This window comes from Mauremys mutica, chromosome 11 (genome assembly GCF_020497125.1).
Source record: "Mauremys mutica isolate MM-2020 ecotype Southern chromosome 11, ASM2049712v1, whole genome shotgun sequence".
In the NCBI taxonomy this organism is placed as follows: Eukaryota; Metazoa; Chordata; order Testudines; family Geoemydidae; genus Mauremys; species Mauremys mutica.
The window spans coordinates 47,620,310-47,643,970 of record NC_059082.1 but is presented as its reverse complement, the minus strand read 5'-3'; the positions used below and the strand labels follow the sequence as shown (position 1 = coordinate 47,643,970).

General features: G+C 44.7%; 1 protein-coding gene across 6 annotated transcripts; it reads right to left on the bottom strand.

Annotated features, from left to right (window-relative positions):
- Positions 1 to 3,480: 3,480 nt before the first annotated feature.
- Positions 3,481 to 23,549, bottom strand: LOC123344290 (WW domain-binding protein 2-like). 6 transcript variants are annotated; one of them, XM_044980340.1, is made up of 8 exons: positions 23,414 to 23,549; positions 20,553 to 20,661; positions 19,116 to 19,236; positions 17,933 to 18,022; positions 13,667 to 13,753; positions 12,537 to 12,632; positions 8,324 to 8,407; positions 3,481 to 3,788 (listed from the first exon to the last, which is right to left on the bottom strand). In XM_044980340.1, exons 1-7 carry the CDS (start codon positions 23,464 to 23,466, stop codon positions 8,340 to 8,342), a joined length of 624 nt encoding a protein of 207 aa, XP_044836275.1. In that variant the 5' UTR covers positions 23,467 to 23,549; the 3' UTR covers positions 3,481 to 3,788; positions 8,324 to 8,339. The 6 variants fall into 6 exon arrangements, with proteins under 6 accessions (XP_044836275.1, XP_044836276.1, XP_044836279.1 ...); XM_044980341.1 differs by lacking the exon at positions 3,481 to 3,788 and adding an exon at positions 6,485 to 6,503; XM_044980343.1 differs by lacking the exon at positions 3,481 to 3,788 and having other exon boundaries at positions 8,188 to 8,407; positions 20,553 to 20,704; positions 23,414 to 23,528.
- Between the last annotated feature and the right edge of the window lie 112 nt (positions 23,550 to 23,661).

Genomic DNA, 23,661 nt, shown 5'->3' with positions numbered 1-23,661 from the left:
CCTTCAGGACAGCTGGATTGCCTGGTGTAGCAGCTCACGCTGTAATATGAGGAGGGGTGCATCTGCATCCAGAAGGATTATGGACCCCTCATTTCTGTGCTGCATTATGGGGGCTGGACAATAGAAGAGCATGGTAGTCTATTCTTGCCATGTGTCTCTGGAGTTGTCTGGTAGCACATGACAGGATGCATGGAAGTGCAGATGATGTCCCAGAAGGCATCATTGGACAAGGGGGAGGAGGTGATTTGTGCAGAGTAGGTGCAATGGTGGAGTGTAGTGAGGACACAGTCTGATGGTTTCTCTCACTGTCCCCATGTGCTGTGTGCCCCAGTGCACCATGTCATCTGGAAGGCTAGAGTGCCATGATGGGCAGGGCATCCCTCAAAGAGAGCAGAGTTAAGGTTGCTGGGTGGCGCTGGTGTGTGCCTTAACCCTTTAATCCCTGCTTTTCAGACATCCTGGAAGGGTACGAGGAACTGCCAATCAACCTTCACAAAGCTTTTGGGCAGTGAATTTCCCTTGTTTTTGAGGAAGTGATGGTAGTGAGGGGGACATGATTGGGGGAACTTGTGGAGGGCATAGGGAGTCTTCCTGGGAATACTTCACTGCCATTCAGCTACCAGCTCTACCCTACCCCTGGCCCTCCATACAGGGGTGGCTCTAGGCACCAGCAAAGCAAGCAGCTGCTTGGGACAGCCCATTTGCAGGGGCGGCAGCCGGCAGGGATCCAGCCTGGGAGCTGAGAACCAACAGGGGGCCCTGGGAGCTGTAGTTCCTTGGTTAGCTCCCTGCCTATAGAGCCAGTTCTGGAGCAGGGAAAGAACTACATTTTCCAGAATTCCCTTGGCCGCTATCAACAGGAAATGGGGAGGGAGTATGGTACCTGAAACCTCATGCTGCAGCTTGCTGTGAATGGAGAGCTCACTGCTAGAGCAGGGTGGCACTGTGAATGGGGAACAAGTGTGCCCAAGGAGTAGAAGGCTTTGGCCCAGATATCTCCTTCAGAAGACTTCCCCAGACTGGATTAGGGATACTGATGTGACCTCACCTTGCAGCGCCCAAAGAAGGAATTGGGTGGACTAAATGGACAGTGCACCTTTCTATCTGAAGCCTAGCAAGGGAGGTATGTGGATCCCACTAGAATTTAAAATGAAAAGTAAGGGAGGGGAGGCTCTACTGGACCTGGGCAGTTTTAGATACAGTACCAGGCACCTAGGAGGATTTCCACTTCTGAGCGGAAATTGACATTTCCTTTCCAGATTTAGCTAATATTCAGAAAGGGAATCTAGCACCTGCCTTCCAGATTTGAACACCTCAAAATTCAGGAGTGCTCAAGTTCAATTTGGGCAGCTGTTACTTCATTTCTCCCAAATCAAATATACTGATCCACTGTGACTTGCTGAAGAAAAAGTAGGATAAAATTGAGCAAGAAATTTTTCCCAGTGGTTTTTAGGACTGGAATTGCTATTTTCAACAGCCATTGCCTTTTTTTTTTTAGTTTTATTTGTTTAAAAGGAAGACAGTGATATTGCATTGGCAAATTCCCCATAGAAACAAAGAGTGGAACAAAAGAATAATAAAGGCACCTCAACTTTTCCTTATTTATGGAGGACAGTCTTATAATATGCATCCAGATATCCTCCAATCACACAAGCTGAAAATTGTTCCACTTTACTGCAGTTCTGTAACCATATGGGAACCAATCCTGTCTGTGTTCTGTGCACGTCCAAAATTCCTGCTGAATGACCCGCCCTGGGAGCAAGTTACCAGTGACCAGGGCTGGGGCAGAAGAAGGATGCAGGTGGAGGTGGGGAGAGCCCAGGGCTGGGGCAGCAGGGTGTGTGTGGGTGGGTGGGCATTGGTGGGGGGGGAAGGAGGGAGCCCAGAGCTGGGGCAGCATGGGGTGTGAGGGGGGGAGAGCCCAGGGCTGGGGTGGCAGGGGGGTGTGGGTTGGGGGAGGCCCAGAGCTGGAGCAGCAGGGGGTGCAGGTCGGGGGGGGAGAGCCCAGGGCTGGGGCAGCAGGGGGCGCGGGGCGGATCCCAGTACTGGGGTGGGAGCAGCCACATTTTTTTTGCTTGGGGCGGCAAAAAACCTAGAGCCGGCCCTGCCTCCATATCCCCTAGTGAGGCTGGAGGAGCCATGGGGAGAGAGGAAGGTGGTAAACAGTGAGTAGCAAGGAGCACTGGAGGCAGCAACAGGGAGCAGGGGGAGCCCCAAACTCCACACTTCCTTCTTAGAAAAGTGGAAGAGGATCGGCATAACCCTTTGCCCCTGAGAAGAACTGCAGAGGTGTGAAGTGGCCCATTCAGCCCAACTGGTATTCTTCTCCCCCGTTCTCAGTCTGCCTCAGACCCTGCTGTGCAATACCCATGTTAGAGCAATTTGAATATTACACTCAGCTCCTTACTGCAAAGGGGGGCATGATATGCAGAATCCATGGAACAAATGACTCCAGATTTGCACCACTAACTCTAGCCCTGGCCTTGAAGTGGCACCACATTGTTCTAGAGGGCTGGTTCTGCCACAGTTCAGGTTGCACCAGGACTTCCATATGAACAGGGGTGGAAAGGATCTATGGTATCATTTTAAAATGTTTGGTGTAGTTTGTGCACTGCTTGATTTTTCTATAGCAGTTTCTGGGGACGTGAGGGGGAGGAATATCATTTGAGGTTTGCCATGACTGTTTTGAACAGGGCCATCTAACACCAATTTTTCTACAGTCTGACCATTTATTTCAGACCGCACTTTCACAGAAATTAGAGCACTTTGAGGGGGGAGCTAAACAGGTGTGTGAAAGAGGATCAGGTATTGTAGAAAGCTGAAATTTGTTTTGTGTTTATTTTTCATGAGAGACATAATTTACTTCTTTGGTTGATGACAGTATCCTGGCACCGTGTTAGTCAATGTTGACCTTACCCCAGGCCTTACTTGCAGCCCTCCCCGTGAGAAACCAGTACCAGCTCCCACTTTGGAATATAAAGCATTAGGCACCTGTCTGCCCCCAGGCAAAATCAGTGTTTGTTTCACTGAGAGAGCCAGCCGGGCCTGGTGGATAGAGCAATGGGCTGGGACTCAAGACCTCGATTCTATTCCCAGCTCTGCTAATGGCCTGATGTGCGACCTTGGGCAAGTCACATCATCTCTCTGTCCCTCAGTTTCCCCATCTGCAAAATAGGGATAATATCCATTGTAAAGCATTTTGAGAGCTACTTATGAAAGCATTAGATAAGAGCTAGGTATTTTTATTAATAATAAAATAATTTATTAGTTGATCCTAATAAAAAAAATAGAACAAAATACCGCAATGAGCTGGCCAGGGCATTACAGGCTGGAATCAGAAGTGTCCACTCTGCATCATAGACCCTGTACTGCTGTCATGTAATAGAGAGTCTCCTTTAGCTCAAACAAAAGTTGATCTTAGAGCAGGAGAATCTGAGTTCTCTCCCTGCTGTGGCCGTCGAGTTCTGCATTGCTGTGGTGGCCAGCCTAATTGACGGCTGTGAAGTTCAATACACTTTGTTTCCACTGATCTGTACATTTAAACTTTTAAATTGTTCTGCCAAGTAAATGTCACTGAGTTGATTTTTTCCGCTCTTCATTTAATTCTTGCTTTCTTAGATACTTTATCCTTCTTCCAGCATGGCCAGCATTGTTAATGTTTTTCATTAGCTTAGCTATCCACACTACTGTGCCCTGCTTGCCCCCAGATCACAATTTTAGTCCTCATAGCTAACCTCTCAGGCCAGGAACAAAGTCTATGATGTCTCAACTGGTTGCTATGGAGAGAGCTGTAATGGTATTCGGAAAAGCAGCAAAATATTACAGAGGTTTTCAATCCTATTTAAACAATTATAAATCATTCCCTCCCCACAGCAGCCAATCAGCAGTCAACTTCCCATATGTTCTCTCACAGATTTCAAACAAGCGCATTGTCTTGAGCACTGCTGAGAACTCATCCTCAAGGAGATTTCCCCGGGGAGGTTTCCTTTGCAGCAGTGACAGAGATCACCTGGCATTTGCCAATTGGCCAAGATTTGTTAGTGACTAAAAGTCATTAATGGCTGACAGGCACTTGAGAAATGAGTTAGTGCTCCCAGGCCTCTCATTTCTGATGACAGTGTCCACCTCCCCCATACAGCTGGCATTAGTTGTAGAGAGACCAGGGATGCTGAACTAATAACACTTACAGAATAATTGTGGGCCTCCCTCACTCTGAAACAAAAAAAGCTACAGTCTTCCCTATATGTTAGTAATGCCCCTTCTGCCCTGAGAGATGATCCCTCCAGGGCAGGCATAGACTGTGGAAGAGTGGGAAAGACTGCATGGTCACTGCCTCTTCTGTACCTACGTGGTGCATAGAGAGGCTTTCAATCTGGTATCTGGGGCTGTCATAAACAGATAGTTAAGGGTTAATGTCTCTTTTACTTGTAAAAGAAGCTCAGCCAGGTTTACTAAGAAGCTCAGTAAACCTGGCTGACACCTGACCAGAGGACCAATAAGGGGACAAGATACCTTCAGATCTTGGTGGAGGGAAGTCTTTGTTTTGTGCTTTTTGTTTTGGGGATTGTTCGCTCTTGGGACTAAGAGGAACCAGACGTCAATCCAGGCTCTCCAAATCTTTCTGAATCAGTCTCTCATGTTTCAAACTTGTAAGTAGCACAGGCAAGGCGTGTTAGTCTTATGTATGTTTTCTCAATCTGTAAATGTTCCTTTTTGCTGAGAGGATTTTACCTCTGTTTGCTGTAACTTTGAACCTAAGGCTAGAGGGGTTTTCTCTGGGCTATATAAATCTAAGTACCCTGTAAAGTATTTTCCATCCTGATTTTACAGAGATGATTTTTACCTTTCTTCTTTAATTAAAAGTTTGGGTTTTTTTTAGAACCTGATTGATTTTTCTTGTTTTAAGATCCAAGGGGATTGGATCTGGACTCACCAGGAATTGGTGGGGGGGAAAGGAGGGGGAATGGTTAATTTCTCCTTGTTTTAAGATCCAAGGGGTTTGGATCTGTGTTCACCAGAAAATTGGTGAAGTCCCTCAAGGCAGCCCTGGGAGGGGAAGGTTTTGCGGAGACAGGGAGTGCGCCAGACACTGAATTTCTGGCTGGTGGCAGCGTTACCAGATCTAAGCTAGGAATTAATCTTAGAGGGGTCCATGCAGGTCCCCATATCTGTACCCTAAAGTTCAGAGTTGGGGAGGAAACCTTGACAGGGGCAACAGCATTTAAGGAATAATTCATAATAAATTATGTAACCTGCACTAAGAACAACCTCCAACTGGGAGTCTGGTGGCACCTTAAAGACTAACAGATTTATCTGGACATAAGCTTTTGTGGGTAAAAAAATCCACTTCTTTAGATGCAGCTGGCTACTTCCTGTCTACAGGGACCACTTAATGATATTCCTAAGGTTTCTAGCATCATTTTGTTCAGTCTTTATTTAAACACCCTATGTTGCATCTCTCTGATTCAGGGGCAACCCCAATTTACACTTGTAGAAGACTGGGCATAGTGGAGCCTCCTGGCCTCACCTTGTCCCTTACATATACCCTCAATCCCCATGTGCTGGCATGCTGGGGGCAACAGCTGACACAGGAGGCAGCAGGGCAGCCTCCATTCACTATACACCAGTGGAGAGTTCCCCTTTGCAGGGATAATCCTCCACTGGCCAGCTCTGGCTGCCTTGTGCCACTTACATGGTGCAAAGTCACCTTTGAAGACTGGAGAATGTGGCTCTTTCTCTTCAAGGCAACTGATTTTTGCTGGCCCCTGGAGTGGTCATTTATTAGAGGGTTCACTGTACTGTAGTGAAGTACCTCTTATGACAGAAGAGGTTCTGTTGGTTGCATGGCCTGGGTATCAGAGCTTTGAAGCACCCACAGCTGTATGCCACCATCCCTTCCCCTCAAAGCCTGTTCATTTATAAGCAACTAAAAATTGACATAATGATGCCTGGCTTTTCATCCAAGAATCTCAATGCAATTTACATACATTCATTGATTCTTACAATCCTCCTCTGCAGTCACTATCATCATCTCCATTTTATTGATGGGGACACTGAGACACAGTGACTTATCCAAGGCACATAGATTATCAGGGTTGGAAGGAACCTCAGGAGGTCATCTAGTCCAACCCCCTGCTTAAAGCAGGACCAATCCTGAGACTGATTTTTGCCCTAGATCCCTAAATGGCCCCCCTCAAGGATTGAATTTACAACCCTGGGTTTAGCAGGCAAATGCTCAAACCACTGAGCTATGCCTCCCCCTAGCACAGCTGACATTAGAACCAGATCTGTCTTCCAGTCCAGTATTATAACACCTTGTTCTATGATCCCCTCCTACACACACTGTGTGCTTCAAAATGGTGAGCACTAAAGAGTTTCTTGATACCCATGTTCCCCCATCCTGCCTGGCTGAATGGAGAAGAATGACTGAAAATCCATCAGAGGCCAGGAATCAATTCTAATTTAATAGTTCACAGGGATGCATGGTCCCAGCTCCCTGGAATCTGGAAAGAAAAAGAATATAGAAAGTCACTGTTAAAACATAGTGGCCAGGCCTATATCAGCTAAGATCACATGAGCTGAAACACCAGCTGCTGGCTCTAGGCTTACTGAGCTGTACCACACCGCCTGTAAATTCGGGTTCATAGTTCAAATAGGACCATCAGAGTTTGACAGTCTGGGACTCTACTCTGCACAAACATAGCCACTTTGGGAAGCCTATGTTATTACACAAACCCCAGGAGGAAAACAGTAGTAATACTTTGCACTTACATAGGCTCTCAAAGTGCTGTTTTACAGATAGGGAAACTGAGGCACAGATGCATTCCCTTCTCTATAGATTAGGTTGCCATAAGACCAGGCTCAAGTCCTTCCTTCCACTGGGTGCCAGGTAGTTTTTGATGCTAATTTAAGGTCTTGGTCCTAATCTTCAAGGCAATTAATGGTTCAGGCTGTAGCTACATTAAAGACCCACTTTTGAGCCAATAACCAACACAACAGCTCAGCTGTGATCCTCTGAGACACTGCAGCTGGATGAGGCAATCTTGGTAAATGGGGCCTGGCTATGGAACAAACTTCCAGAGGTGAATGCAGAGTCTGACCATCTGTAGGAAATGCTGCAAAACCTTCCTCTAGCTTGCTTCTTGCTTGCATATATATACCTGCCCCTGGAAATTTCCACCACTTGCATCTGAAGAAGTGGGTATTCACCCACGAAAGCTCATGCTGCAAAACGTCTGTTAGTCTATAAGGTGCCACAGGATTCTTTGCTGCTCTTTGAAAAGGTCTCTCTACCTTAGAGTGATGTGACAGCATTGACACGCTCCCTTCTATCCAGAACCCTCCCTGAAACTAATCAACTTAAAACCCCCAAAATAGAAGTAAAATAGTGCATGCTTAAAAATAAAGCAAAACCAAAAACCCTACCCAAAGAAGTTTTCATTTAAAAAAGGGAGAAACTCCATAAAAACCACTACAGACTTTGCTATTGCTATTTATTTTTACATGGAAGGTACTCAGATATTACAGTGATGGGTAGCAGAATAAAACACTATGATAGGCAGCTAAGTAGAGAGGAGAAGTGACATGCCCAGGTCACATCATGAGTTAATATCAAAGCAGGGAATACAACCCATGTCTTCTAATTTCCAGTCACTGCTATATTTTTTAAATAACAGTGCCTTCCTCTTTACACTTTCATGCTATAAGCTGGTTCTGTTACCATGACTTTCAGTGATATGGACTACAGGAGATATTTCCCAATCAGATTAGATAACCACAGGCCAGTTTGAAATTTGCATGTGAAGGATGTGGGGCTATGCTCCCATCGAGATCATGGTGGCTGGCTGGCTGAGTTTTTGGGATATGTTTTGGGGTTGGAAAACAATGCACAAAGACATCCCTCCTACTGGATATTAGGAAAAACTTTTTCACTAGTAGGGTGGTGTAGAACTGGAATGGGTTACCTAGGGAGGTAGTGGAATCTCCTTCCGTAGAGGTTTTTAAGGTCAGGCTTGACAAAGCCCTGGCTGGGATGATTTAGTTGGGTTTGGTCCTGCTTTGAGCAGGGGGTTGGACTAGATGACCTCCTGAGGTCCCTTCCAACCCTGAGATTCTATGATTCTATGATTCTAAGTGTGTGGGGGAAATCTGAGTTTTACTGCTGCAGGAAGCACGATGAGATGCAGGGTAGCAGAGCAGCTTGTCGGGGACTGAATCAGGCTTTATCAGTGGAATTTTGCTTCATTGCCCTCATAGAACTGTCATGTTGGGGGGAGTCTAGGGAAAGGAGAAAGCAAGGGACACAAAGGTTTTATGTCCATACATTTCTAGGCTGCTCCTCAGTTCTGCCTGTCTGTCTGTTCTTGGGTTCTCAGGGCCCTGCAGTGGCAGCAGCCCTCTTGGCTCTCTGAGAAATGAGAGAAAAGTGGAGACAACATTATTATCCTTCACAATAGCTCCTATATACCATCTTGAAAAGTGGAGCTGGGCCTACCCCACCACAGAGGAGCCAAATAGCCCCACATCTGGGGTCTGTAAGGGGCCAGTGCCCTGCTCCAGTCTTTCTAGTGGGCTGAACCAGAACTCTGCATCTGAACACCATCCTGAATTCCTGAGGAAGTTAGATCTGGTTTGGATCCAAACTGTACTGATCTGTCCCAATGGCAAAGAGAGATCGATTTTCAAGCACTGCGTGCCTGCCATGTACATTTGCCCTGGGCTGAGCCATGTGAATGGACCCCAGATATAGGAAATAGCCTGGGACAATTACACTGCTCACAGATATAGGCAATGGCATGCATCCCTCCTACTGTGCTGTCCATAGTGAAGAATTTCTGGAATCAATGGCAGCATTTCACCAAGAGTGTTCCTTCCTGCCAGCCCTAGTAAAGATCCCTTTGATATTATTTACTGTTATTGGGCTTTTATGTTAGGGCCTAAGACATCTCAAACTAGGCTCTCAAAAATCTCTTCTTTGTCCATACAGCACCCAGCTCACTGGGGCCTTGAATCCAACTGGGCACTCTGGGCACTATTATAATACAAATAATGAATACGAACAATGAATTGATAGTCAATGAAACACTAGTAAACAATAGCTCAAAATTTGGAATACAGTTCAAGGATGTGAACCAGCTAATCAGAACTTCATAGGCTGATCCCCTCCACAACATTTTGACATCTACCCTGCTCCAGTCTCTCATCCACAAAGTCATATCACACGAGTGGTCACCCAAACCACAAAGGATGGTACAACATTGGTGATATTATCGAGATGTCTATCCCATTTCTGTGCATATGGTTAGTAACAAATAAGTAAACTGCTTGGTTGTATTAAATATCAGTGGGAAAAGGGACTAGGAGGATGGTGGTTTCAATATATTTTAACGTCTGAATTAAACAAATATAGAAAATCTCGCAAAACATTTGTTGTAGCTGGAAAATAACTTATCAGGGGAACTGGAGATGTCACCGGTTACAGTGAGCTAAAATGTAAAAATATATAAGTATGTTAGCATTTTTTTCAATACATTTCTCTAACATATGTATATATTACTGTAGATCTTTTTGGTTATGTTTATTATATCTGTTTTGCTTATGATAGTGGCTGTGACACTGCACCCCATATTCTTCACAGTGATATTATTATGGCATAATTATGATGCATTTTATGCAAGATAAGTCATGTGAGATATCATTGGAAAGGTTATGATTTACTGAATATGATTATTCTATTTGTATGCATGTATTATTTTTGTATCTGAAGTTAGGAATATTGATTATATATTTGTATTACAAACACCTGGGGAATGCCCACTAGGCAGAATGTACTCAAAATGTACTCAGTCTAGATGGCTGGCTGGGAAGGGCCATTAGAGAAAACAATAGGCCTTAGAACAGTGGTTCTTAAACTTTTGTACTGGTGACCCCTTTCACATAGCAAGCCTCTGAGTCCGATCCCCCCTAATAAATTAAAAATACTTTTTAATATATTTAACACCATTACAAATGCTGGAGGCAGAGCGGGGTTTGGGGTGGAGGCTGACAGCTCAAACCCCCCCATGTAATAACCTCGTGACCCCCTGAAGGGTCCTGACCCCCAGTTTGAGAACCCCTGCCTTAGAAGAAGTTTAACTCCCACCAGGGGTGGGGTGTCTTCCCGAGGACACTGCAAGCAGGCTCTGACTCATGGCTGCTGTAACACTACAGGGTCATGTGACCAGGTCACCTGGTACTGGACTCCATATTGAAATACCAGTGTTTTTTCCACTGACTGGTGTGGGAACTAAGCTTTGAGACAAAGGGTTCCCGCCATATGCAAAAGCTATTTAAGGCAGGGGAGTGACATCATCATGGTTCTTCACTGACTCCTGGCCCAAAGAGACTCCTAGAAACACCTGAGGAACAAAGACTGAACTGGGGGGAAGTGCTGGACCTAGGCAAGAGGGATTTTTAGTCTGTGAAAGGAACACCTGGGGTTTCTAAGCTGTAAGCAAGTGCAGCTGGCCCCTTAAGAATCTCTGCAGCCTGCTCAAATCATCATTTAGGGTGAGAATTTGCTATTCATATCCAGTCTCTTTAGTATATTAAGCTTAGTTTGCATGTTTTGTTTATTTGCTAGGTTATCTGCTTTGATTGGTTTGCTATCCCTTATAACAGTGGTGGGTAACCTGTGGCCCCTGTGCCGCATGCAGCCTGTCAGGGTAATCTGTTGGTAGGCCGAGAAACAGTTTGTTTACATTGACCATCCGCAGGCACGGCTGCCCGCAGTTCCCAGTGGCCACGGTTTGCCGTTCCCGGAGCTGTGAGCGGCTGTGCCTGCGGATGGTCAATATAAACAAACTGTCTCGTGGCCTGCCAGCAGATTACGCTGATGGGCTGCATGCGGCCCACAGGCTGCAGGTTGCACACTACTGCCTTATAATCACTTAAAATCTCTCTTTTGTAGTTAATACATTTATTTTTTCTTTGTCTAAAACCAGTGTGTGGGAGTCATAACTTGGGGCAGAAAACTGTTGCATATCCCTTCTCCACATTGAGGGATGGGGGTGAATTTCATGAGCTTACTCTGTACAGATCTCTGGGCAGCACAAGATGGTGTAATTTTGGGTCTACACTCTGCGGGGGGGGGGGGGGGGCGGGTGCACTGGAGCAGCTGAGCAGTTCCTTAGATGAAGCCTCCCCATGCAGAGCTGATCAGTGTCTGTATGTTCTGCAACTGGGTGTGTCCCTACCTTTATGTGTGCCTGAGCCTGGGAGAGGGCTTGGCAGGCTGGTGGGTCAGGGGGGCTCAGTCATACCCCAGTTTCAGGTGGCACCCTGGGGGGAACACGTCACAGTAGTCGCCTTTGTAAATCATGGCGAGCTACTGATGAAAAGCGCTAGATAAGAACTAGGTTATTATTATCTTTCTCTCAAATACATTCGGGTTTTTACAGTAATTCAAGGCAATGACTCCAGCTTCTTGATAGATGGGGAAAGTGAGGTTAAGGCCCAGGTCCTGCAAACACCTATGCATGTGCTTAACCTTAAGCATCTGAGTAAGCGCAGTTGTCCTCAAGTATAATACAGTAGTATGTAAGTAGTCCCCTTGCCCAGGCACTGCCTGTAGAACTCTGGCTAGTCATTCGAGGTACATGTACACTACATCTGGGAGGTGCGATTCCCAACTTGGGTAGATGTACATATGCTGACTTTGATCAAGCTAGCACAGGGCATCGTAGGTAAGCTGCCCAAGGACAATCCCTTCTGAGATCCTAGGCATGCACTCAGGCAGTCAGCCTGAGCTACAGCCTGTCCTGCTGTGGCCACACCACTATTTATAGCGCACTGACTCAATCAAAGCTAGCACATGTACATCTAGCAGAGCTGGGAATCACACCACTCATCTGCAGTGTAGATGTACCCTAAGGCTCTCATCATTCGAACACTTAGACATATGCTTCACTTTAAGTATGTGAATGAGCCTATTGGCTTTAATGGATTAGCACATGCAGGATTGGGGCCTTAGTGGCTTGCTCAACATTACACAGAGCAATGCCTAATCTTCTCTGCATTGGTAACTCTGCGCTGTCATGTGGAGTGGAATATGAGCAGCTTTGTACTAACTGAGACTTCTGTGGTGTAATAAGCTGCATCCCCTGGGGAACTGGGAGGTCTCCCCATTTGTCAAAGCTATAGATGAGGTTCCAGCTAGGTCCTCTGAGTACCTGTGTACAGAGAACATCCATCCCAAACTCCTTCCACAACATGCATGTCATATTATTAACCATGCCATGGGTCTCAACCTACCTCACTGGCATAGGAGAGGAGTTTGATGCAGAAGTCACAGGGAGGATTCCCCCTGAATCTTAGTTCTTGCAGCTTGTGGGGGCAGGTGTGTGAAGAAGGTTGCTAAGGTGTTTCAGCCAGCCCTGCAGTCATGGATCCCGCTGGGAGGAGCTAAGCCCTATCTAGCCTAGGGAAATGGAATCAGGAGCACCAGCGAGGTGACTCACCAGCTGTGTGACACCCTGTGTGCCCTTGTGCTGACTTACCTCTTGGGCTTGTGGACTCCACTTCAGAGTAGGGTGGGGGTAACTCTGGTGGGCCAGGATAGGGGGGTGGCCAATATGGAAGTGTGCTGAGCAAACCTGCCCAGGGAGAACAGAAACCTTTCAGCATCTCAGGTATGAACAGAGATCCCACCTTAGTGAAGCGTCCGCCCAGCACCCTCTTTCAGTCTAGTGCTGACATGCTACTTGTTCTGGGCCATAACATGTGAGTACCTGAGCTGAACAGCCCAAATGGAACTCTTTCTCTCTCACATTCTTTGTTTTCTATTCCTTACTGATTTCCAGGCTCCAAAGGAATTCCTCGGTGATGATCTAGCTGATCCCGGGAAATAGCTCTGAAGGAAAAACTGAGCTACCCCAAGGCAGTTTCACCAAATGACTATGGAATAGAAGTTCCTCTACTGGTGCTGGGGCTCCAATAATGCTCTGTATTACTGCTCCGAGGTCCCAATCCTGAGGGGTGCTGAGGTACTGTAAGTCTCTGAGTGCCTTCAACTCCCATAGACTCCAATGGGAATTAAGTGCTCAGCATCTTGCAGGTCTGGGCCCTAATTATGAGTCATTGATTACAACAGATACATAACAGATTTAGTCATGTTGCTTAATGTGCTACTGGAGGACGCTCAGATTCTACAATGATGAGTGCACTATGAGAACCTACACAGAACAGAAGAGAACATGGACCAACTTTAACAAACATTAAGGGCAGACTGCTGAACGCTGAGAGCAATGGGAGTGGCAAAAGCTCATCCTAGGGAGGAAGTTAACCCTACGATAGCTCAGGATTCGTGTCAGGAAAGGATGGGCCCACTGGGCTGGGTGGGGAAGCCCAAGTGTGAATGAAGAAGGTAACTGAGCTCTTCTCTCATCTGAGAAAGGCTGAGCCCTTCACACTACCAGGGATACTGCTAGTGGAGCACAGTGTGGGGTAACCCAGGAATGAAAGACCCTGGATATAGAAGGCCTGATCCAAAGCCTTTGAAGTCAATGGAAAGATTTTGACTGACTTCTATGAGCATTGGATGGGCCCATGATTCTCTCCTCCGTCAGGCTCCAGCTGGAAGTTTGGAGGACATTTCACGTAATCAGGGTGAAAACGTTTCAATGCTTACGGGGAACCCGAGGTGCTGATGGGTGGGCATAGGTGTAGATGGAGGCTGTTGGATAGTCCTGAAGATTAGCAGCCTCTCTTAATGTATCTGTATATTTAACAAGCAGAAAGAAAATCATGTCAGTAAAAATAAATTCTTTGCATGTGTCTAGTACCTGTCATCTGTGAGTCTCACAGTGCTTTGCAAGTACAAATCTAGCTGTTGGAAGGATTTACAAGGCAGTAATCCCCATAATACCAAGGCACTGAATCTCCTCTGCCACTGGGAGCAGGAGTTGGACTGAGCCAGGATGCTGTACCGACACTCCTCTAGTGGTTCTAACCGATTCTGCAGAATTTAAATTTTCACTTAAAAGGTAATTACATTTTCTAGACATCCTAGTTTTGAAGACAACCTTTTGAACAGAAGCCAGTTCAGTGGTGCCTCCCTGAGTCTGCATGCAGCCTGAAACAATACCTTTGTCCCCCGGCATCTTACTAGGTTATTGACTCTGAAGCTCAATGATAACAGTGATGGCAACATTGTTAACTATTGCACCACTGAGCCTGTGTGCAGAAACATCCAGCTACTTCAGAACTGGTGGCAGAGTGTGGAGGACTGATTTTCCTACGAATTAAACTAAAATACAGAGAGGGGAAGTCAGTGATAAGGCAGACACTAGAACCCAAGGAGTCCAGATTCTAACCAGGCAAAAATTAAACACTTTTAATTAAACATACTGACAAACTACACAGGTGAATTCTATCTGCACCAAAGCAGCGTTAGGCAGGAGAATATGAGGTGGAAAATGTATGGCATAGATCAGTGCTAGGAAGGGATTCCTTGTATTAAGGACTGGTGCTAGAGCTCTGGAAAAAAAATCTGAGTTGCTCAGGCCTGGTCTACACTTAAAAAAATCAGGTTGACATAGCTGCGTTGGTTAGAGGCATGAAGAAATAACAGCCCTGACCACCATAGCTATGCCAACCTAACCCCGCTGTGTAGACACAGCTGTCACCAGATGAATACTTCCATCAACATAGCTACCATCATTCAGGGAGGTGGTGTCCCTATACTGATGGAATACCTTCTTCTGTTGACATAGGCTGCATCTACACTACAGGGTTATGTCAGCATAGCTGCAGCGACATAGCTATGCTGGTATAGTCTCTGTAGTGTAGACATACCCTCAGTAAAAAGAATAAGAGTACTTGTGGCACTTTAGAGACTAACAAATTTAGTCACCCTCAGTGTTTTCCAGTAAGCAATCCTGATAGGATTACAGACCGTCTCCCTGCTAGTGCAGCACTGTCACCAGCTGATACAGTTACTAGTATTATGTCAGTCTAGTTTCCACCACATCTGTTGGGAGGTGTAACAGGGTGGCTTGACTCTTAAGGGCTGGAGGGCCTGGAGCTAATCAATCCTGATTACTGAAGAGGTAAACCTGGGTTGGATCAGGTAGTTCCCTAAAATGAGCAGCAGGTGGCTGTAGTGAAGTGGGAAACTATGCAGGTTCCTTCAGGGAAGACCCTAGTACCAGGGAGTTTGAAAGCCAGAGTTAGAAACTTGAGACTCCAGCCAGGTAGTAGCCTACCATAAACAGGTAAGGCACCAGCAGGAAGGCCTGGGAGTAGGCTGAATAGGTTCCAGCAGAAAGGCCTGGGGTTTACCCATGAAGGCTACAGGCAGGAAAAGCCTGGGAGGGTAAAACTGATGAACTAGGTTTTGGGATGTTGAGTTTCATTTTGGGGTACAATTTCTGTGAATAAACTGGTACTGTTGAGAAGGGGTGGTATGAATGGCTAAGAAAAGCTTGTGTGGAGTCTGTTTAAGAAATCCTTTGAGGGACATGTTGTTAGCATGGTACTGTAAAGATACTTCTTGCTATGGGAGGGTGCATGGGAGATGACTGACCCTGACTTATTCCTCAGGCTAATAGGTCCTTTGGGGTCAGAAAGTTTTTCCTGGTAACATAAATTTTACCTGACTTAATGTCATCATATCCCATAAGTACTAGCTATACTCAACTGTTTGCTCTAGTTCTGGCCCCTACTTTAGCATGCTAACTAGTTCCTCCTCTGTGGGTGTTTACACCTCTCAGATATCTGGGGATAGAGATCCATATATTTCATGCTTAGCCAAGGGTTTCAACAGCTGTTAGACAAATTCCTAATTGTCTCATCTGCAGGTATGATCATTATGTAGTAATTACTGTCATGTAAATTACAGAATCCTAAATACCAAGAACCAGATCCACAAAGGTATTTAGGGTCCTCACTTCCCTTGAAATCAGTGTTGTGGGCATGTTGGTCCCAGGATATAAAGAGACAAGATGGGTGAGGTATAGTAGAACCTCAGAGTTATGAACACCTCAGGAATGGAGATTGTTTGTAACTCTGAACAAAATGTTATGGTTCTTTCAAAAGTTTACAACTGACCATTGATTTAATACAGCTTTTAAACTTTACTATGCAGAAGAAAAATGCTGCTTTCCCTTTATTTTTTTTTAGTAGTTTACATTTAACACTATACTGTATTTGCATTTTTTGGGGGGGGGGGTTGGTCTCTGCTGCTGCCTATTGCGTGCGGTACTTCTGGTTCCAAATGAGGTGTGTGGTTGACTGGTCAGTTTGTAACTCTGGTGTTTGTAACTCTGAGGTTCTACTGTAATATCTTTTGTTGGACCAACTTCTGCTGGTGAAAGGAAACAAGCTTTCAAGCTTACACAAGGCTCTGGGCTCTGTGAAGAAGGGAAGGAGCTCTGCATAAGTCAAAAGCTTGTATCTTTCACCAACAGAAATTGGCCTAACAAAAGGTATTACCTCACCCCTCCCCTTGTCTCTTTATTGAAATTGGTGGAAGCTAGGAGCCTAAATGTGTGTGTGGATCTGGGCCCAACTTCATGCAGGAGCTTGGGAAATCCAGCCAACATGCCAGTCACTCTTGGAGTGTTAATTATCTTGATGGATATTCTATACAACCTCTGTGAAACTTCATCACCTGCCTGACCAGTCCTACCATCTGCACCCATGGAAAGATAATGGGTTTCCTGAAACTTGCATCATACCATAAACAAAACCAAAGATGGAGCATAAGATATAGATAAGGGCTGGGAAATTTCAAGATGCCTAAGGGAGTTAGGCACCTTTTGGATATTTAGACTAGGAAATGGGGTAAAAGGGTGCTGCATCCGTTCAGAACAGGAACATCATCTGTAACAAGTCTGACCACAAGGTGTGAGAAGCAAAACACAAGGAATCTTTAGAGCTCCACACCGCAAAAGTCAGAAAAAAAATGGTAGCAGCACTTCCCCCTGTCCTTTGCAAGAGGCAAAAGAAACTGAGTACAGGAGATGAAGAGAGGGACCCTGAGTGTGTATGGCAGTTGGGTTCAGGAACTGGGTTGATCAGTATCCCTGAGCACAGTGAGTGAGTGCTGATGCTTGGCATGTGGCTTGTTGGTTCCACAGTTGTCTCTCTTCCTGGCTGTTTCACATGTGGGATGGGATCTGTGGTTGTGAAGGAAGAAGAGAGGGTTGTTCACTTGGGATGATAATGCCCTACTTTAATGGTGCTGGGAGAATAAAGTCATCAATATATGTGAGACACTCAGGCCCAGATCCTCAAAGGTCTTAAGATACCTAACTCCCACTGATTTTCTAAAGACCCTTAATAGTGTTTAATAGGTGCCACAGGATTCTTTGTTGCTTTTACAGATCCAGACTAACACGGCTACCCCTCTGATACTTAATAGTGTTGAGTCAGACGCCACTGCTGTTATAATGGTAACTAGGGTGACCAGATAGAAAGTGTGAAAAATCAGGACAGGAGATGGGGGGGGGGGGGGAGGTAATAGGCACCTACATAAGAAAAAGCCCCAAATATTGGGACTGTCCCTATAAAATCGGGACATCTGGTCACCCTAATGGTAACATAACCATTAAAACAACTCCTTATGTTTGTGTAGGGCATAAGAGAGACAAGGCCTGTACCAGCCCACACCGATCAATCATTTGGCTTTTATATTGCATCCTTTTGTCTGTACTGCCCTTATAGGGCCCAGTTGTGGTGACCTTGTTCTGATTTAGAAGCATACTGCTCCACAAGTAATTTTATTAACTTCAGTAGGACTGCTCTTGCAGTAAAGTACCATATAATGAAAGGACAGGTATCTGGATCTGGCATGTACATTGTAAGCCCTTTGGAGCTGGGACCTTGCCTTCCTACATGTGTATAAAACAACCACCAGACTTTTGGCATTATGCAGAACCATCAAGAGCCTCACCTGCTGAAGACAGGGTTTTGATCATACTCAGGCAATCAGTGGCTTCATACAGGAAGATGAATTTGAAGGTGAGAACACCTTGACTGGAAGCTAAGTGGATGAGATTATAGTGAGCCCATGAGTCAAGTCACCTGATGTTCCTTCACCAGAGACATTTCCTCTTTCTCCAGTTTGCTCTATTGTCCCTGTTTCCTCATCTCTTTGAACTGTTATTTTTCCTATTCCCATGATCTTCCCTCCCACAGTTCCATGGTTCTTTTCCTTGTCATTATGGTGACATGAATACAACACAGAAACTACACCTGTGAGGCAATCCTTGGACTGCCCTCAAATGACCCTGATGAAAGGGAGTGGTCACTCTTATATCATGTCTGTTCTTTTAGTGCTACACACAATGATCCTCTGCAGTTCTCCTCTCAGGATCTCAAAGCACTTTACAATCACCAAGTTTCTCAACCAGCCTGTGAAGTAGATATCATTATCTCTCTGGGAGGAGCTGAGGCACAGAAGCGACCAATGTGACACAGTGAGTAGGTGGTAGAGTTGGGGATAGAACACAGGATTCCTGAGTCCAATCACTTGCTGTAAGTAGTTACTTGGGCCCAGATCCTCAGTGGTATTTAGGCACCAAACTCTCATAGAAACCAATAGGAGTTGGGCACCTAAATAACTCTGAGGAACTGATAATGTGCGGAAAACCCGTGACACACAGTTAACCAGATAAATTCATCTGGGATAAATATCCTCTGAAGATATTTTTTGAGGGATGCATGTGTGTGTGAGTAATGTATTTTCTATCCTAATGGAAAATGGTGGCTGGTTAATCCAAGATGTATGGACATCCTGGGTTTTATTCCAGCCCTCGCTTCCTATTTCTAGGGAAGGGCCTCCATTGCCCTCAGCTGAGTGCAAGGGAGTTGGGTTCAGATCCCCTGGAAATCAGATGTAATTGTGGTTTTATATTTGTGATGAATAATCCATGCCCTGTTCAAAGTGATCATCAAAATGATAGCGGGATATGACCTTCTCCTGTTCAATACACCTGCATGTGGACCTCTCTATGCCACACAGGCAATATCTGCTAATATCCATCTGCTTCTCCTCATTCAGAGTAAGTGTGACAGGAGACACAATGACGTGTGGCAGCAGTAAGGTCCTGGGTATAGTAAGGTACAACACATACTAATAGTCCCTTTGATATATTGCTGTCTGGAGCTCAGCTCCTCCCCTATCATACAGTCCCCCAGGAGCTGAAGTGGAAAGCGGATGGTCGTGGAGCCCTTGTCCTTGTGCTGGAATATCATCTAGGGAAACGGAGATAAGAACTGGTTCAGGAAGAGTATTGCTTTGAGCTTTGTTGCTTATTTGGGGAGTGGGATCAGAAAAGGAAGGGAGAGACCTAGGGATGTGCCAATGGTGGAGATGATAAGCAAGATGCAACTGAGCAATGCAAACCTGTAACCCCTCTGCTCTACTAACTATACTGGATCCCTCTGCAAGTTCTAGAGCTTCATGCTAATCTTCATGGCAATCAGTGGACTTTGCCTACCTTCTCAGGGATCACCTCTTTCCCTGTCAACAGTAGTTACTACAATAGCTTTGCTCACGGGCAAACATGGAATTGTCCATGAAACAAGCAAGAGTCATGGAAGTGTGAAATGGAAATTTCTCAGCTGCTGGCCCACTACTGCTGAATCCCTTCCCTGAGAGATTACAAGATCCATCAATCTCATCATTGCCAGGAGGAAATGGAAAATCCATCACTTTGCAACAGCATGTGCATGATGATACCCACCCTCTGGAAATAATATATTCTAAGACATGTGGGCAGAAAGGAGAGCAACATCAGGGTGTACCAGTATGTTGTTTTGCCTTGACAAAGAACAACCATATGTTCAGTAGGAATGACTTTAACATAAAAAAGTCTTCAGGAGAGAGGATGGTGTGTATGTCGCCTCTGTAACAAGCTGCATCTGAAATTTAATGCAAAATGGCAGCTGCCTCCAGAGAAGTTAAAGGTACAGCACACAGAGCAAAATCTTAGCTGTTATTTCATGTACTGCATGCTGGGTAAAAACATGAAAGTTGTTTTATTAGGCCTGATTTATGCTAGCTGGGTTTTACCAGTGTAGTTAAACCAGCAAAACCCTCCTAGAATAGATGCAATTATAGAAGTACTTGTACCAGGATAGTGTATGCTGTTTCCCCTAACTGGCAAAACCGATACCAGTATAATAACTTTTGTATTGCTATAATTGTCTAAACTAGAGCTCTTACCTGTGTAGTTATGCTAGCAAAAACTATCATATCCCTAAATTCCATGCTGGCAAAATTTTCTCATGTAAACTTGCCCTTATTAAACTAAACTGGTTCTTTATTAAAGCAGTAATTTACAGAGCTGCTGTAACTGCAGATTAACAGTCTATCCACGTGAAGACAATCCATGCTCCTCCCTTCAGCTGCTATGCAGTTTGCTAAAGCAGTGATGTTGTGCTGTGACACCCCATATTAATTTCCTGTGTGTGTGGCTGGCTTATGGCTTTTGTAGTTTGCCAGGTGTTCAGACGCAACATCGTTTGGCATGATGTAAATAATTAGATTTAAGAGTCTGGATCCTTACTTTGTACTGTGTGAGATACAGAATCCCTTTCTTTGCCCCTTGGAGCTCCTCAGGGAAGTTTGGCATCTCGTCCAGCACTAGCAGTATGTTACTGAAATGAGCTAGAACCCTGGAAACAAAACCCTCAGATATATTACTCCACAAAGAAACACCTAACAGGAAAAACACAGAAATGGTATGCTTAGGCCTTTCCCTTTGCATATCACCTTTTATGAATGTTTGCTGAGAAGGGGGCCGATCCCATGAGATGCTGAGTAACTCCAACAAGGTGTTGGGTGCCTCTCAAGTCCCACTGATGTTGAAGCTCACTCAGTACCTCATAGGATCAGGTCCAAAGAGAGGAAGTGAGGATTGCTGCACTGGTTCCCTGTGGTCTATGCTTGTGTACACTAGAGAATGGAACTCTTGGTAAATGAAGCAATTAAGGTTGTCAAATGATTAAAAAAAATGTGATTAATCATGTGATTAAATAAATGGTATTCTATTGTTAAATATTTTTGGATGTTTTCCACATTTTCAAATATATTGATTTCAATTACAACACAATACAAAGAGCAGGGGCGGCTCTAGACATTTCGCTGCCCCAAGCACGGGGGCGCTATGCCGGCCGCCAGGAGGGTGGCAGGCGGCTCCGGTGGACATCCCGCAGGCGTGCCTGCGGAGAGTCCGCTGGTCCCGTGGCTCTGGTGGACCCTCCGCAGGCACGCCTGCGGGATGTCCACTGGAGCCGCCTGCCGCCCTCCCGGCGGCCGGCATAGCGCCCCCCGTGGCATGCCGCCCCAAGCACGTGCTTGGTGTGCTGGGGCCTGGAGCCGCCCCCGACAAAGAGTATATTGCTCACTTTATATTTTTTATTACAAATATTCACACTGTAAAACAAGAAATAGTATTTTTTAATTAATCTAATACAAGTACTTGTATTAGAATCTCTTTATCATCAAAGCTGAACTTATAAATGTAGAATTCTATACAAAAAACCCTGCATTCAAAAATAAAACAGTCCTACTTCTTGTTCAGCCAATTGCTCAGAGAAACAAGTTTGTTTACATTTGCAGAAGATAATGCTACCTGCTTCTTGTTTACAATGTCACGTGAAAGTGAGAACAGGTGTTTGCATGGCATTGTTGTAGCTGGAGTCACAAGATATTTGCATGCCAGATGCGCTAAAGATTCATATGTCCCTTCATGCTTCAACCACCATTCCAGAGGACATGGGTCCATGCTGATGAGTTTCTGCTCAATAACTATCCAAATCAGTGTGGACCGACGCATGTTCATTTTCGGCATCTGACTCGGATGCCACCAGCAGAAGGTTGATTTTCTTTTTTGGTAGTTTGGGTTCTGTAGTTTCCCTATCAGCGTGTTGCTCTTTCAAGACTTCTGAAAGCATTCTCCATACCTCATCCCTCTCAGATTTTGAAAGGCACTTCAGATTCTTAAATCTTGGGTCAAGTGCTGTCGCTATCTTCTTTGCATTTTGTCAAATTTGCAGTGAAAGTGTTCTTAAAACGAACAACGTGCTGGGTCATCATCTGAGACTGCTATAACATGAAATATATGGCAGAATGTGAGTAAAACAGAGCAGGAGACATACTGTGCTCCCCCAGGGAGTTCAGTCACAAATTAAATTAACACTATTTTTTTTAATGAGCATGTCCTCTGGAATGATGGGTGAAGCATGAAGAGGCATATGAATCTTTCACGCATCTGGCATGCAAATATCTTGTGACTCCAGCTACAACAATGCCATGAGAATGCCTGTTCTCACTTTCACGTGACATTGTAATTAAGAAGTGGGCAGCATTATCTCCCATAAATGTAAACAAACTTATTTCTATTAGCTATTGGATGAACAAGCAGTAAGACTGAGTGGATTTGTAGGCTCTAAAGTTTTACATTGTTTTGTTTTTGAGTGCACTTATGTAACAAAAAACTACATTTGTGAGTTGCACTTTCATGATAAAGAGATTGCACTACAGTACTTGTATGAGGGGAATTGAAAAATACTATTTCTTTTGTTGTTTTTACTGCAAATATTTGTAATATAAAGTGAGCTCTGTATACTTTGTATTCTGTGTTATAATTGAAATTGATATATTTGAAAATGTAGAAAAATATCCGAAAATATTTAATTTTCAATTGGTATTCTATTGTTTAACAGTGCAATTAATTTTGAGTTAATTGTGAGTTAACTGCGATTTAAGCAACAGCCCTAGAAGCAATGGGATAGTGCCAGTGTAAATGCTGACAGTGCAGTACATCCATGCTAGTTATGCTATTTCAGACTAGAAATACGCACTGATGATAAACACGTGAGAACTATGTATACAAGCACTAGCTAGAAGATCTGATCCCACAAACCCTCCTTGTGCAGAACTCCCATTAGGGCCAACAGAAGTTCCGTACAGGATTAGGTCCAACATTTCTAGGCTTGTTTAATGCTATTGTTTTATGATATAAGTACATACTACCTATATCTTTTCTGATTATTTTCTTTATATTGTTTGCAAAGCTTTTGAGATCCCATGGGAGGAAGTTTTGCTAGAAAATTGACTATCAGCATAATTATTACAATGAAAGGGATCAATTAAGCAGCTTTTATTTTAAAATATTAACAATTCTATTCAGCATCTGATCCTCACACAAAATATTAATCTGATCTGTCATGCTCTATATGTTTCAGAGAGGGAATTAATTTCCAGAACATAGATGGTTGCCTAAAGCAGATATTTAAGGCATCTAAGTGGGGACTTTAGCTGCTAACTACAGGTTTCAGAACTTGACAATCAGACACCTCCTGTGGGTTTGTTGCTAAAGTTGCACACACCAACCCCACTTACTACAAAATTTGCTGGTTTTACCTTTCCTCAGAGTTGTTGGGTGTCCTGGAGAATTGGTACCTGGTCACTTCCATTCCCTATCACTGAAAGGTGCTCTGCCTCTTGACTACAGTGCCACACGCTCCCTAGGAGTGCTGGAGGCAGTGAAATGACTGTGTGAGTGACCAGCAGCTCTTTGTGATGGCAATAGATGAGGTAACACAACAAAGGCGTCTAACACAGCAGGAGCCTTGAAATATACAAGGGCTTTGGTCTCCATAGGCCACAAT

Excerpts from the sequence above, each read along its gene's own strand:
- LOC123344290 (XM_044980340.1), bottom strand. The coding sequence starts at position 23,466 with ATGGAAGTGACCAGGTACCAATTCTCCAGGACACCCAACAACTCTGAG. Across the intron at positions 19,237-20,552 it reads TGTATCTCACACAGTACAAA|ATGATATTCCAGCACAAGGA; the intron begins GTAAGGATCCAG and ends CCGTTTCCCTAG. Across the intron at positions 18,023-19,115 it reads ATATATCAAAGGGACTATTA|CTTCCAGTCAAGGTGTTCTC; the intron begins GTATGTGTTGTA and ends TCATCCACTTAG.